This window comes from Adiantum capillus-veneris, chromosome 14 (genome assembly GCF_014529385.1).
Source record: "Adiantum capillus-veneris isolate H3 chromosome 14, ASM1452938v2, whole genome shotgun sequence".
Lineage (NCBI taxonomy): Eukaryota > Viridiplantae > Streptophyta > Polypodiopsida > Polypodiales > Pteridaceae > Adiantum > Adiantum capillus-veneris.
In genome coordinates this window covers 34,059,148-34,075,053 of record NC_140944.1, presented here as the reverse complement: position 1 = coordinate 34,075,053, position 15,906 = coordinate 34,059,148, and the positions used below count along the sequence as shown (strand labels likewise).

At 42.0% G+C, this 15,906-nt stretch overlaps 1 protein-coding gene across 1 annotated transcript; it reads left to right on the top strand.

Annotated features, from left to right (window-relative positions):
- The first annotated feature begins 1,133 nt into the window (after positions 1–1,133).
- On the top strand, positions 1,134–4,225 carry LOC147442199 (ABC transporter G family member 15-like). The gene is made up of 10 exons (XM_086528462.1): positions 1,134–1,465; positions 1,701–1,863; positions 2,046–2,084; positions 2,214–2,304; positions 2,378–2,385; positions 2,565–2,664; positions 2,772–2,858; positions 2,938–3,210; positions 3,314–3,421; positions 3,544–4,225. The coding sequence occupies exons 1-10, from the start codon at positions 1,297–1,299 to the stop codon at positions 3,565–3,567; spliced, it is 1,062 nt and encodes a 353-aa protein (XP_086384588.1). The 5' UTR covers positions 1,134–1,296; the 3' UTR covers positions 3,568–4,225.
- Positions 4,226–15,906: the final 11,681 nt, after the last annotated feature.

Sequence of the window (15,906 nt, the reverse complement as noted above, 5' to 3'; positions counted from 1 at the left end):
GGAAGCCCCCTAAACCAGGTATTCCTCTCTCCCCCCCCCCCCCCCCAAACAACAACACACACACACACATAACGAAGCATGCGCACAGGAAGGAAGCACAAGGCTTTTGAGAATAATTTGTTTGTAGCAAGCCTGTGAGAACTCTCAAATCAAATACAAAAAGAAAGGCTTACTTTTGAAAACGATGGTGATTCTTCAAACCTTTGCTTTTTTCATTCAATTTACATAGAAATTCAGTTTACACAGAACTGTGTAAATGCTTTGGAAGATGGAATTGAACACTCTCTTTATGTTAAACTTTAGCAAAATATTAGTACGTTCACACACACACCAGCAAAAACATACACAATCGTTTGCACACACACATAATCGGATATGCATTCGATCAAAAATTTCATATCAAAATTAATCAACGTTTGTCGATGATTTTGTGACTACACCACTACACTAGGATGTCGACACCACCAATCATTGTTACTGCGGGCTTGCGTAGAGCGAGGCAAGGGCGGAAGTCCACCTCCTCTCTACCTAGTTGGACAATCCACCAAACAACATTGCAAACAGGTCTCCATGATGATCTTGAGGAGTATGTTCCTCTTTCACAAGAGAACATCTCGCTTGATAAGTTTTTTGTTGGAGGACATTATGATGGGCAGCTACCATATTGAGATTATTGTATTTTGTATTCAGTGGTTGATTCACATTATTTTATTATCGTCATCGATATTTATGACAATTTGTATCAATTATTTAACATGTAGCTGCTTTTATTTCTTGCACGTCACACATACTTTCATGTTGTGTTGTGACGCGATGTTTTTTTCCAACAAAATTCTTTTACCATGGTAATTGAAAGTACTTATTTGTAGGGACAAATGTGTCTATATGTTACGTTGATTATGTGTGGAATTCTTTTGACAATGTTGTATTTTGGGTTGATCCGACTGTTCGATCGAAATGCATATGCACGAAACACAAACGGATAAAAATCATTCGTAGTTCGAACAAACGTGGAACATGTGCGCGAACTTTACTTTTCGATCGAAACGTTCACATCACTTTTTGAAAGAACGTGTGCGCACATGTGCGCACTACATCTCTCTCTCTTTGCATTTCACACGCACTCTTAGTCTCTCTCCCTTGGCACTTCCAGACTCCCGACTCCCGAGTCGCCTCTCTTCTACGTCTGTTACATGATAGCGCACCCTTGACCCAGGCTGCTGAACGTTGCATTTTCGTCATGGTAGCGATTTGAGTCAAGCTAAGCTTCAAAGCTTAACAGATACTGAGTTTTGAATGGTAATGGACACCTCCTTTTCGAAGAGCATTTTCCTGACCTGGAAAGATTTAAGCGTCAAAGTCCCAGTTGGAGGCAGCCATGGGCAGTCTCGCTACTTGCTGCAGAATGTGAGCGGCTATGCAGATTCTGGATGTGGCAAAACTACTCTTCTCACCGCTCTCGCAGGTATTTGTGAGGGCTCTCTCTTCTTGGTGTATTGTGTATTTGTGTGGAGAATGAAAGGGTCAGCAGAATAGGCATATGTAAGAATGTTTGAGAGGAGAATAGAGCCGATTGAAGATGTGAAAATTAGCTTTGTGTGACTATTATAAAATGGGCATATGCATGGTTTGGCTGTTGGTGTATGTGGTTATGTGTGTGATACTCACAATAACAATAAGTGTATTCATGTGACATGCAGGCCGCCTTGGCACCGCAGTGGTCGACTCTGGGGAGATTCTCACCAATGGCCAACGACAACAATTATCATATGGCAACTCTATAAGCGGGCATCTCTTGCTTACAGAAATCTTGATTGCCTTAGCTTTATTGAGGCATTGCTTCAGTCATGCCATCTTACAATGGTGCTTGAATGCGTTGGAATAGGCCTATGTAACTCAAGATGACTTTCTCATTGCGACATTGACCACATATGAGACACTAGTATATTTGGCCCATCTACAACTTCCTGACAGCATGACTTCATTTGAGAAGCAGCGAAGAGTGCAAAACACTATATGTGAAATGGGTCTGCAAGAAGCACCAGCAATGAGCTAGATGCAAAAGCATTTGCGATCCCTCTGAGGTAAACTCGCTGATTATCAAGATGAAGTTGCGTTCGCATTGCTAGCATTCATATTTGGCCAAAGCATCTTTTCCATATATGGCTAGAAAAACTGTCTAGTGTTCTGAAGCTGCTTTATGAATTTGTCAGTGCTGCCGCATTCCATGTTGTCAAGAGGCTCCAATTGCTCGCCAAGTCTGGAAGAACATTACTCATCTCAATTCATCAACCAAGTAGTGAGGTTTTTGAGCTCTTTCATCACTTGTGCCTGCTCTCTTGTGGACAACCAGTCTACTTTGGTGAACGATTGAAAGCACAAGAGGTAAAGCCCTAAACATGAAAGAAATGAAAGTGTGTCGTTGCCAGGAGAGTCATTCAAAATGGTATGTTGCATTTTTTTAATGATGCTGGATTTTCTTGCCCTCCTTACTGGAATCCCTCGGACCATTTCTTATGGGTTATCAATTCAGATTTTGAAGAGGTATTATTTCTGTCTATCAGAGGAACCTGCCGTGTGATTCAAGTCTCTCTTGACATCTTGCTGATGAAGACCAAGGCATGTGCTTTTCATGTGTGTGCCAGACAAAAGACGACGAACTGGGTAGTGAAACACTCACAAATTCACACAAAGCTCAGACTCCCATTTACGATCTTAATGCAGTTATTTTTCAGGTATTACACTCATGAATTAATTTTTCTGAAGTGTAGGCGAGAGGTGGCCTGTTTATTTTCGTGACCGCCTTCTTGACTTTTATGGGGGTTGTAAGCTTTCCATCGTTCATTGAGGATATGAAGGTACCATTTCTAATTAGTGCCTTAACACTTTTTGCTTTTGGGTTGAACAAATGTTAACTTAATTTTCTTGTAATTCAAGATATTTATGCGGGAGCGGTTGAATGAGCACTATGGTGTGGCAGTCTTTGTGATGGCAAATTTTTTATCTGCCTTTCCGTTTGTACTCTTGCTGGCTATCATCCGAGGAACCATCCTGTACACAATGACTTCCTTGCATCCGGGTTTCGACCACTTCATATGCTTTTTGGTCACTTTCTTAGCCACCCTTTCTGTTGAGGAGGGGCTACTTATGGCGGTTGCAAACGTGGCACCGGATTTCCTCACTGGAATGATTGCAGGATGTGGTATCATGGTAATTCTCAGTAACCAGAGAAAAAGAAAATATTTACTAAAGGAAAACTATAATCATAGTTTAGGCCAAGGGTACTAATGTGGAGTTCTAAATTTTGTGCTAGGGTATGTACCTCTTGAATGGAGGGTTTTTCCAGCTACTAAGGAAATTGCCCAAGCCAGTTTGGCAATACCCCCTTTCATATATGTCATTCCATACATGGGCAACCAGGGTAATGTAGCTCTATAGCTTTTGTAGTGTCTTCTTGGATAGAGAAAATATGGTGTTTGTGTGTGTGGAAGAGGCTGACTTCAATTGGGTCTCACAATGACATTGCCTGTAATGTGGAACCAGGCTTTCTACAACAATGATTTTTGAGGTTTGGTCTTTGAGAACAATGTGGTAGGAGGCCCACCCTTGAGAGGGGAGGAGATACTGAAGACCAGGTTTGATATGTATGTGGAATACTCAAAATGGTGGGCTGTCTTGGTGCTGATTTGCATGGCGTTTACCTACCGCATCTTAATTCTTAGTGATAATTAAGTTGAGAGAGAGGCTACCGGCAGTCATCATGAAGATAAAAGCGCAACGACGAACTTTGGTCGAGAGAGCATCCTCAGGAAGGTTTCCCATGCTCAAGAACGTCGACGACGAATGAGGATGGGAAACAAGATTAACTCTAGTTCTCATAGTCTTAGAGCTCACGGCTTCTAAGAGTTAAAGAGTACGGGTGGACAGAGATAAAAGCATGGCAACCGGCAACGGACTTTGGTTGAGAGCAGCCTTACGAAGGTTAGTGGCACCGCATACATCAGGATGGGAAACAAGATCGACTCTAGTTCTCGGACTCTTGGAGAGGTCGCAGCCTCTGAAGAGTGAGAGTACCTCATGCCAGCACTAAGTGTATGAGGCCCGTGACGCATGGACCCATATCTAGTATGCATAAATAGCAAAGCTCGCAATGTAGGTGCTGTATACATATATGCCCAAGCTCTTGGCCTGTTATGCTCAAGCCTTTCAGTCAGTTTTAGTGACCTCCAATGACTTGGGAAATTTTAGAGGGGATAAAACAAAGCTTATAAACATCAAAACAAGGTGAAGGCTCACGTTGGCATTCCAAAACATTTAAAGAAAAGGGAAATTCTACATAGAAGGGTAATTTCACTTTGGCACTCTAACACCACATATTCCAAAACAAGTTTAAAAAAAAAGTAAAAGGGTTTGCATTTTCCATGAAGAAAGAAAAGAGTACAAAATATTAATAATCACAAATATGACATCCTAACAATTCTGTGTGTGTGTGTGTGTGTGCGCGCGCGCACGCGCCTGCGCGTGCATGCGTGCGTGCATGTGCATGCAATGTTTCATGCCGATCAGCCAATCGATATTCTCTTGTCTTTATCCTCAACGATTCAATGCTCAGAACCATCACATCTATTGGAAGGTTGTTGGGAAATATGACGTAGCTAAATAAATATTTGAGTAGATTACTTAATGGAGAGAGAGATTTCACACACAAGAGATTATAGAGTAGAGAGAGAGAGAGTACACACGATATACGTGGTTTACTCAATGTGAGCTACGTCCACGGAAAAGCAGCCACTCAATGGCTTTAGTACTTCAAAACAAAAAGTAGTTTACAAAGGGATTATACCCTTGATAAAGCTCCCACTTTGCTTCACTTTTACCACCTCACACCCACTTTGTTGCATCAACTTCACACTATGAAATGTGTGTAGAAATGGCTTCCTTTTATAGGCCAAAAAGATTGCCCTTTTTCATGAGAGGCAGCCATGTGTAGCCACTCTTGTATAGATAAGTCCAAATCGAACCCTCCAATCCGTCCATGTGTGGCCGCCCTTGAGAAGACAAGTCTGCTTTTGACTTCGGCCACTCACCACCGGCCATTGACTATTGGTCACCGACCAAAATCAGCCAACTGACCGGTCGTTTTCCGACCACTTTTCGACCGCCGTCCGGCCATAATATTCCGGCGAAAAGAATATTCCGACGAGAAAAAAAAAAGGTCTCAAGGGCCCTAAAGTTGCCCCTGAATTTTGGACGTGAAAATTTTTATTTCCGGCGAGTGATTTTCTTTCACGCACGATGGCTTCTCCTCATAATGGGGGCCTTACAAATGTGCGTTTTTACCACAAAAAATTACAAGGGGTAAATCAAGCTCCATACTTAACAATCTCCCACTTGGAGACTGATCTCCAAACCAAACCTGTGACTGCTTTTCATCCAGGCTTCTTATCCTTGAATGCCGATTGAAGATGAACAAAGGCTCAACTTCTCCTTGTTGACCACCTTTGTAAACATGTCTACAGGATTTTCACTTGTATGCACCTTTCCTAGCTTTAGTTGTCCCTCTTCCGAAAGAGTACGTATGAAGTGATATCTCACCTCAATGTGCTTTGTCCTTGAATGAAAAGCTGAGTTCTTTGCAAGATGGATAGCGCTTTGGCTATCACTAAACAACACACAATAGTTTTGTTTGAATCCAAGCTCTTCTAAGAATTTGTGAAGCCATAGAATTTCTTTGCTTGTCTCCATCATTGCTACATACTCTGCTTCCGTGGTAGAAAGTGAGACCACTTTCTGTAGCTTTGAAACCTAGCTTATTGTTGTGCCTCCAACCGTGAAGACATAGCCCGTAGTGCTCCTTCGAGTATCTTTGTCACCTGCCATATCTGCATCAGCATACCCTTGAAGAAAAATATCAGTTCCTCCAAAATACAAAGCATTTGTTGTTCTCCCTTTTAGATACCTAAGTATCGACTTCACAGCTTGCCAATGCTCTTTACCTGGGTTGTCCATGAACCTACTCACAACTCCCACTGCATGTGCAATATCTGGCCTTGTCCAGACCATAGCATACATTAGAGAACCTACCGCTGCAACATATGGAACTTTAAACATATAGGCTATCTCCTCTTGTGTCTTTGGACACATATCCTTCGTTAGTTTAAAGTGACCAGCTAAAGGTGTAGAAATTGGTTTTGCATTGCAAACCTTTCTAGTACCTTTTTGATGTAATCCTCTTGAGATAGCTTTATTGTCTTCTTCGTCCTGTCCCTTGATATTTTCATACCAAGTATCCTCTTTGCAACACTTAAATCTTTCATTGAAAAAGATTTAGACAGATCCTCTTTTAGGTCTTTGATGTCCTACATGTTAGCACTTGCAATCAGCATGTCATCAGCATACAACATTAGGATGATGAACTTTCCATCTCCCAAATTCTTCGTGTAGACGCAATGATCTGAGTTGCATCTTCTGTATCCATGATCTAACATCCATCGATCGAACTTCAAGTACCATTGTCTTGATGCTTGCTTTAATCCATACAAGCTTTTCTTTAATCCGCAAACCATTTTCTCCTTACCTTTTACTTCATACCCCTTTGGTTGAAGCATGTAAATTTCCTCCTCTAAGTCATCGTGAGGGAATGCCGTATTTACATCCATTTGCTCAAGATTTAGATCATAAGCAGCCACAAGGCTTAAGACAAGACTAATTGAGTTCATTTTTACATCAAGAGAAAATATCCCATTGAAGTCAATACCTTTCTTTTGAGAAAATCCTTTTACCACAAGCCTAAACTTATACCTTTTCTTTCCACCTTCTTCCTTCAGCTTGTACACCCATTTGTTTTGAAGTGCCCTCTTACCTTTAGTCAACTCAACCAACTTCCATGTTTGGTTGTGATGTAGTGAGTCCATCTCCACTTGCATGCTTTTCATCCATTCTTCTTTGGATTCATGTTGCATAGCTTCTTTGTATGATTCCGGCTCTCCAGAATCTGAGATCAAGAGATGGTTGAAGCAAGGAACAAACCTTTTTAGAGGTCTACTTGCTTTTGTAGATCTTTGGGGAATAGATTGAGGCTCCTCATTTGGTTGACGTTGTTGCACATTGTCACCGTTTGCAGTCCTTGAGTCTTCACCGTCCTCAAGCTCCATATACTCATCACCTGTTTCTTTTGTTTGTTTTCTTTCCAAGTAACCTTTGTACATATTTTGTTCGTTAAAAATTACATCCCTACTCCTTAAGATTTTACTATCTTCAGGATTCCATAGGCGATACCCAAAGTCACCTTCTCCATAGCCAATGAAGAAACACTTTTTGGACTTTGCATCTAGATTTGATCTTAGACTTCTATCTATGTGTATGAAAGTCTCGCATCCAAACACTTTGAGAAATGCATAATTCAGCAGTTTACCTGTCCATGCTTTTTTTGGAACTCTCCCGTCCAATGTCGTTGAGGGTGACCGGTTGATTAAGTACACAGACGTACTTACAGCTTCCGCCCAAAGCTCAAGTGGTAGGCCAGCATGTAGCCGTATGCTTCGTGCTCGCTCCATGATTGTCCTATTCATCCTTTCCGAAATCCCATTTTGTTGAGGTGTCCTTGGGGTTGTCCTTTGCCTCCAAATGCCATTGCTAGCTGTTGACCGTTGGGTCAACAACACAACATAACTCAAGTTTCGTACCAAAGTCTTATCTTTTGCGAGTTATGAAATGCTGCGGATTATGGCTATAAATGTCATTTGTAATGAGTAGTTATTCTAGTTTCAAAAGCCGGGGTGCAATGGCACTTCCAGATTGTAAATACAAATCCATTTGACCCTTTCAACCCCATTTTTGGTTAAACCTAAGGTAGCTTTAGTATATAAGGTACCTAGGTCATTTTGTAAAGGAGACTTTTAATCATAATCAAACTTTAGCGCTGCTGTCTACTGTGTGTGAGAGAGAAAGAGAGTGAGAGTGAGATTCATCCTCTCGCTACGCCCAGCTCGCTCAACACATTGGAGATCCGACTGCACCATTGCTGTAGGCCCGAGGAGAGCTATGTGACAACGCCAAGAATTCCACGCGAGACGAAGCGCACACGCTGACGCATCTACGAGCTATTTGTGGTTGTAAGTGTATCAAACGATGTCTGTTTTCTGCGTGCTAGTAGTCTATAGAATTGTGGCGACATAAGCTACGCATAGATACTCATAAATTTCAGTTTTGGGCACTTTCAAAATTTTGCTCTGTCATCCTACGCGTTTTCCGTAGACGGGTTTAGAGTGAGGGTTTTGAGTGTAGAAGCGTAGGGACAGGTGTATCCTAGTGAGGGGATGGTGTTCCTTAAGTTTCATAAGAATCTGACATGATTAGGTGAGTTACCTTCCGTATGTGTGTATGTGGCTAGGTGGTGTAGTTGAGAGCAGTGAGGTTCTTGATTGTGGTTTAGTTGGCCTTCCAGAGTGTTGTATGTGTAGGATGGTCTCAACTTGACAAGCTAAAGAGATTTCCTCTGTGTGCCTATCGTGTCATCTGTGTCCTCGATTGACATTATGTTGATCTAGGTAGTGTTTGCATGCACTTCATGGGTGTGTGAGTAGCTCTCCGTCCAACATTCGCGCCGCTGCCGGGGACACAAGGACCTAAGTAGGTTTCCTACTAACACTCGTGTGATGGTTGCTTGATTTAGTTTTGGATAAAGAAAGCGTTTTTCTTAAGTGGATCCGGAAGAGGATATTCCTCGATCAAGTGGATAGCCAGGAAGCGTGTGTCTTGCCGAGGGTCTGCGACTAGATAGGTTTAGTTAGGATGGGTGGATTAGAGTAGTTGTTGGTGGTCGAGTGATTTGTGAGGTGATAAAAGCATTTACTAGTCCATGTATGGCAGTGAAGCGTTTTTCTACTCAATGATGCAAAACCCTATATGATTTGTAGGAGTAGCTTTAGGTAAGTGATCTGATTCTGATCTAGAGCTATTCAACATTGAATTATTTGCTAAAGTGCTTGATTGCATTTGAAATCACGGAAAAGTGTGCTTATGAGGGTAAAAATGCATTAAACAAGCTTTTGTGGATATTTTTGTATGACTGACTGATGCTGTGCATATAAAAGAGCATTTGCAAGGGTTCTGTGAAGAAAACCTGCAATTTTCTAAACATAGACATCCTACGCGTAAGATGTCTCAAGGGGGTTCTGGAGACGAAATTTTGAAATTTTGAGTTGACTAGTGTGTTCAGAGGGTAGGTTTTACCCTAGTAACATATTGACTTGAGTGTTTTTCCCTATTTTTGTTGACCAAAAGCCAAAAGGCGGAGTCAGAAAACGTAAAATTTCAGAAAAGGCTGAAATTGAGTGATTTTTGCATGTTTTTGCAATTGTGAAGCATACTTGCACTTGCTGAGAGCATAAGGAAGCATCAGGGATACTTCAGTCTCAAAAAAATAAGCAGTAGACATCCTACGCGTAGGATGTCTACAAGGTAATCTGGGCACTTTTTGAAAAATCTGAAGTTACCAGTGTGTTTAGAAGGTGGGATTTACCCTATTTTCACCTGGAAAGTGAAAATTTGACCATATCTTGACAGGATAAGAATTCATACTTCCGCCTCTGACATGTGCAAGTACTTTTTGGCGCCGCCGCTGACAGGAGCGTCACAGACAGATTATTATGGCCCTCAGCTTGCTCATAAGCCTCTAATCTTCTTGCCTGCATGGACTTGAAAATGTCCATGGATGGTACTACTGCTGCAGAAGAGATTAATAAGAACAGAATTGTCGATGAAGCTCGTGAGCTTAACTACACCGCCCACAATGCAGCTGGGCGACGTTAACAACAATATTAACAGTACTACTACTATACGTGATGAAGAACATCCTACCCAAATTGTGCCAAGGCATTATTCGAAGACCAAAACCATAGGATGGCTGCAGGAGCATGATCTGCATGATATATTGAGTGACTGAGAGAGTTTTCATCTCATTTGGGGGAGAAACGGGGGTTCTAAGCAGACTTTAGCACTTTTGACTCAAAAAGACTAGAACAGCTAAAATTGGGGTCTTTTGAAATCCAAACCAAAATCTGAGCATACTAGTGGGTTGCTGACATCAAGGGGAAGCTTTGGGTCAAGTCTGGGGTCAAACAGGCCAAAAAGACATCCTACGCGTAGGATGTCATATGTGTGATTTTGCACTCCAAACTTAATTTTGAGCATACCAATGTTATGAGCACCTTAAGGAGAGTCTTTGGTCCAAGTTTGGGTTCATTTTGGGCAAAAAGACATCCTACGCGTAGGATGTCTCCAGGGTCATAAAGTGGTCAAAATTCTACTTTGGCCATATGGAGAGGTTCTAAGTGTCTCAAGGATTCCAGATCTTTTTTCAAAAGTGAATTTGGACCTTGTTTGGCCTATTTACCAAGCAAAGACAAGAATTGTCAGACATCCTACTCTTGGAGTGCACTAGAAGCTCTTGCAGCCTAAATCTTGACCTATTGCAATCCAAATTCAAATCTAAGCATACCATTGTGTTGCTGACATCAAGGGGAAGCTTTGGGACAAGTCTGGGGTCAAACAGGCCAAAAAGACATCCTATGCGTAGGATGTCTTCTGTGTGATTTTGGACTCTAAACAAAATTCTAAGCATACCACAGTATGAGCAAAAAGGCATCCTACGCGTAGGATGTCTATTGCATGATTCTGAGACCAAAATTCTCCTGTGACCATACCATGTTGTCATATAGCCTTAGATAAGCCTCCTAGGCAAATTTGGTCCAATTTGGAGTTGATTTGACTTGGGAATTCATCAGAACGGACATCAGGCTTCTGGAACAGATTCTTGATCATTTGACCAGCCTATAGGTGTCAGAATCAAAAAGTAAAAATAGCTGTGAGTTTAGCACATCAAGGGGAAGCTACAGTGCAAGTTTGAGCTAAAACAGAGCAAAAAGACATCCTACGCGTAGGATGTCTCCAACTTGATTTAGGACTCCAAACCAACCTATGAGCACACCACTGAGGTCAGCACATGAAGGAGAAGCTGGGGTGAAAATTACAAGTCATTCTGAGCAAAAAGACATCCTACGCGTAGGATGTCTAAAGGCCATTTTTTAGGTCCAAATGAAATTTTGATCATACCATTGTGTTGCTAGACTTAAGGGGAGTCTCTGGACCAAATTTTGTTAAATTCTGAGCTAAAAGACATCCTTCGCGTAGGATGTCTCTAGGCCAATTTTAGGGTCCAACTGTAATTTTGACCAGTTTAAACTGCATTTCACTATTTTGGCCATAACTTTCACAAACGGTATCGGATCGGAAAAGTTTTTATATCAAAACGTAGCCTGAGAGCGGCTCTACAGATTTTAGAGCAAAAAATAAACTAAATGTATGCCTACGGCAACCGTTTAGTTCAACTTCAAAAAAAACATCGTTTGAGGCCTCAAAATTCATCCGCAAGTTAGGGGTGTTTAAAAGCGACAATCTGCGAGAATTGTGACGAAACGGTTGCGGTTTTGGACATAGTTTCGACTTTTCCCTAACCAAAGCACTTGAACACAGTGGACTAAGTCTACTTGAAACAAGCAAAAGCTCTTAAGCCCAGAAATCATGTCTACCCTAGATTCAAACGCAGCTTACACAAGCTTGGAGATCCCGACGATAGAGGAATATCCTCCCACAATGGATCTTCCAAACTTGCAATTGATAAAAATCCATTTTGTTGAGAGAGTTTGGATGATTGGTCATGAGAATGAAGGACTATATAGATACATTGACGACAATGAGGTCAATCTTTATAGGTGCTCAGATCCATACCTAGAAGAGATAACGGATTACAAGCTCTTATACGTCTACACATACGGAGTCGATTGTCAATGGAGATCTATAGTTGTCGACAAGTATGGACGAGAATACAGAGTTGTAGAAAGCCCAAATCCACAGACTGTACTAGAAAGAGGTAGATATTTGGTCAATGAAGGACCACAAATGCCTCCACCAAACACGAGAATTCCTATAGGAATTTCAAGAAGAGAGCCACCAGGATTCCCTTCAAGAGCGATAACGAGAGAAAGATTGGGAGAATCTCTGGTTAGACTTGTAGACAATCGACGAGTTAGACCATCCCAAGTCTAGAAATGGGTAAATAGAAAATACTCCGGAGATAAAGATCCGAGAGATCACGTAACGGGTTTTAGAAGAGTGATTAGAGCAGAGGAAGTTTCAGATTTTGCGACACAGTTTGCGGGATTTGGATTGACTCTAGAAGATGATGCAGCTACATGGTTCGACTCAGTGGAAAAACGGGATTTTGAGTCCCTAGATGAGCTGTTTGAGGAGTTTATTGAAGAATTCTCGCCAAAAGGCATTGCTCACAACACGGTCTCGCAAATCCATAGATTCAAACAGAAAGAGAATGAATCAGTACGCAAAGCATCATTACGGCTCAAGAGATATGTTAATCTCTGTCCGAGAGCAAAATTACCTACGCAAGCACGACTGATGCTGATCTTTATCCAGGGAATGAGACATGCGGGCCTTCAGAAGGATCTGCATATGATAAGGAGGATGACGCTAAACGAGTTGATCAAAGAAGCTCTTTATCTAGTGGATAACTGTGAGGCATACAAAGAAAAGGACTTAAAGAGACAAGGAGATGACACATCCTCTCAACACAATGTTTCACAGATAAGTGAGTCCATTGCCAAGCCAACGGCACCTATTGATCAAGAAAAGCTTATCGATGACTTGGTCAAGAGGTTGATTCCTCTTGTAAGGTCTGATTCGGGAGAGCTGAAGTGGTGTGAAATTGAGAGAAAATGGACGAACCATATGGGGGAAGAGTTCTATTATAGCATGGAAAATTCTAGGGAGAGGTATGTACAACCTGTTCCAGAAGCACCTATTCCACCTAAATACATTACGGGGAATGTGCCAGGACCAGTAGGAGTTTTAAGGCCACAGCTTGTCTTAGGACAACAACCTCCACTGCCAAGTGCTAGAATGCCGATAGACATGAGATACATGCCAATGATGGAAGCATCAAATAAACCAACACCAATACAAGCTACAATGTGGTATAGCAATCAAAGTGAGTACTACCCTTTGGAGCAACAAAATGTGAGAGAAACACATGGAGTGGTGAGGCCGGTACAACCTCCACCTCCTGGGTTTCAGTCGAAAGAAAGAAGGTATGAAATGGACGAAAGGACATTGCGATTCATTGCAAATAGTGGCTTATCTAGGTTAAAGCTTGCTTATAGCCAAGAGGAAATGCTAAAAGAATCTCCTCAACCAGAGACAGATTGTCACAAAAGTCGTGACAACCACTTGGTCAAACAATGTCCTCATACGGAGATCACTGAAGTAAATGCCTATTGTCTTGAGTGTGGCATCACTCACTTGATCCCCGATTGCCCGAAAAAAACAAACCAAATCAGGAAAAGCACGACAAATGTATTAGGGATTGTTCAGCTACCTAGTAGCTCAGAAAATGAAAATGTTGTACCAGTTCAAGTGGTTACGAGAGCACAAGCCCAAAAGAAAGCTGATGAGAATCCAGAGACAAAGAACATGGAAAGTGACACGAGTCCAAAGACAGATGATGGACCAAAGACAGACGCACCTAGTCAGAAAACCAAGAGCAAACGAAATAGTTGGAAAGCTAGAAAGACTAGGATGAAAGCACGCAGGGAACGAGAGAAAAAATCCCTAGCTGAGAAGCTTACCGAAGCTGAGGAGAAGATAAAACAACATGAGGAAAAGGAGGCACCTTCTCTTACACAGATGGTTAAACCTCTAGAAGAACCATCCACGGATGAGAAACCGAGAAGTGCTAGTTCAGGAGGATCTGTGTTGGTAGAGAAGGTTAATGAGACATTAGATGCCCTCTTGAAAGCCTATGATGTGAGGCTCAAAAACAACCAAACCCAAGAACAAAGGTGGATGACATATCCCTATGCGGCACTAGAAAAGAAAAGGTTTGAAATGTGCCAGAAAATGATTCAAACAGCCCAAGCTTTACTAGAATCACCAGTTGCAAAACTTGAGGATGTGATCCGTGTTCTGCCTACACAAGTAATCCCACCAAACCAGGAACTAAAAAAGCCAGATTTTAGTCTTGAGCACAGACCAAACCTCAAAGACCTAGCATTAGAACCAAGGATAGTACTGAATACCACGGATAACTCTTCCGAGGGATTTCACCAAGCTATACCTGAGGATTGTAAAGAGATAGATGGTCTTGACGAATTGTGGAAACAAGTCAGAGAGGCCAATGAAGCCGATGACCTAAGAAGACGAGTAGACAAGACTAGTGATAAACGAGGAGTGTCTCTACCACCAATAGAGGAATTTGAGACTGGATCTCAAATGAATCTAGACGTGCAATCGTGTTGGGGCGACAAAGGATCTGTACAATCTATAGAAAGCCAACCCCATTCGCTAAGAACACTACCGTCCTACATGGGAGAGTACGAGACCAAGTCAGATGTGGTTGCAGTCCCATCAAAGAGACTGTCTCCCAACAAGGCCATCGATTCAAAGAGGCTAGTAGATATTCTATCTACCCCAGTCACCTGTACAATAATGTTAGCCGAGTTGCTCAGAATAAGACCAAACATGTGGGCTAATGTGGGTAAATGTCTAGAGAAATTTGGTGTAAAAACCTCAATGACTCAAATCGAGGAAGGCATCAAAGAGCTTGAAATGCCTCAACTAAATACTAGGCCAGTGCCATTAAACAAGGTAGGCGAGTATTACGAGGGAGAAGATGGAAACACCACCCTTCTTATGGAATTCAATGGTGTAAAAACCATGGCAATCCTTGACAGTGGAGCTGGTGTGGCCATTGCAACCAAAGAGGTTTGGAAAAAATGGGGAAAACCTGCCTTGATATCCACACGAATGACCCTGCAGCTTGCAGGGGACACAAGGAAAAGCCCCTAGGACTGCTAGAAAAAGTACTTGTTACTTCTTGTGGCATTGAATATGAACACACTTGTTTGGCAAGAAGAACAACTATGACATCATTCTGGGAAGACCATTCATGCGACAATTGAAAATGGTCCAAGATTGGGGTTATGACCATATATACCTGAGACATATGGAAACCATAACAAAGATAAACCTGAGGGACCATAGCTATAGGGATGTGACAAGAACACCGGTTGAGGACTTTGATTCTGCCACAGTTGCACGATTAGAACTTCCAGCTTGGTTAGGTAAGCCTAAAGAACTGTGGATGTGTGGAGCTTCACAATGTGGTAGCTTGAAACGTGAGGAATGTATCCTAGAGCGGGTTATAGAGGGATATGGAGTATATCCCAGAACCATTTCTTGAAGAAGAGTTAGAGCCTTTTGGATGGAAACACATCTTGGCTACTCTGGACATGTGCGTCGTGGAGGATGCTCCCACAACAAAGTTTTGTGATGAAAATGGCTATGATGTCGTTCCTTATTTTGCAGTGAGTGTAATCCAGGAAAATGAAGAGATCCAGACATCAACAAGCTCTCGAAATAAGGAGCAAACAAAGAAATGTGGAGAATCAAAAGATGAAGAAGACGATGAGTTCTATGACTCTGTAGAACACTTCGAGCTTCAAGAAGATCAACGACCCAGGAATCAATGTCATCGCTACACGAATAAAGTGCATCAAAAGTGGATTCCAAAGTCCTCCATGAAGACACAGCCACCACAAGCATCCTCATACATGGCTCCTAATAAGGATGCAAAGACTCAGCTAGGAGGAATACGACCAGAGCAACGAGCTAACAATGCTCTAATCAATGGGCTAGAAAAGTCCTCCACGAAACTACCACCCACGAGCAAACAGACAGTAACTTTCCACTACCAGCCAAAAAATCAAGGGAAAGTACAAGAAGTCAACCTTGTTGAGGATAGTAGCGATAGTGATGAATCTTATGACATCCCCT

What these genes read in the sequence shown, in the direction of transcription:
- LOC147442199 (XM_086528462.1), top strand. Translation starts at nt 1,297, where the DNA reads ATGGTAATGGACACCTCCTTTTCGAAGAGCATTTTCCTGACCTGGAAA. An exon ending in AGTCATGCCATCTTACAATG is followed by an intron (nt 1,864 to 2,045) that starts GTGCTTGAATGC and finishes AAGAAGCACCAG; the next exon opens with CAATGAGCTAGATGCAAAAG. An exon ending in GCATTTGCGATCCCTCTGAG is followed by an intron (nt 2,085 to 2,213) that starts GTAAACTCGCTG and finishes TGAATTTGTCAG; the next exon opens with TGCTGCCGCATTCCATGTTG.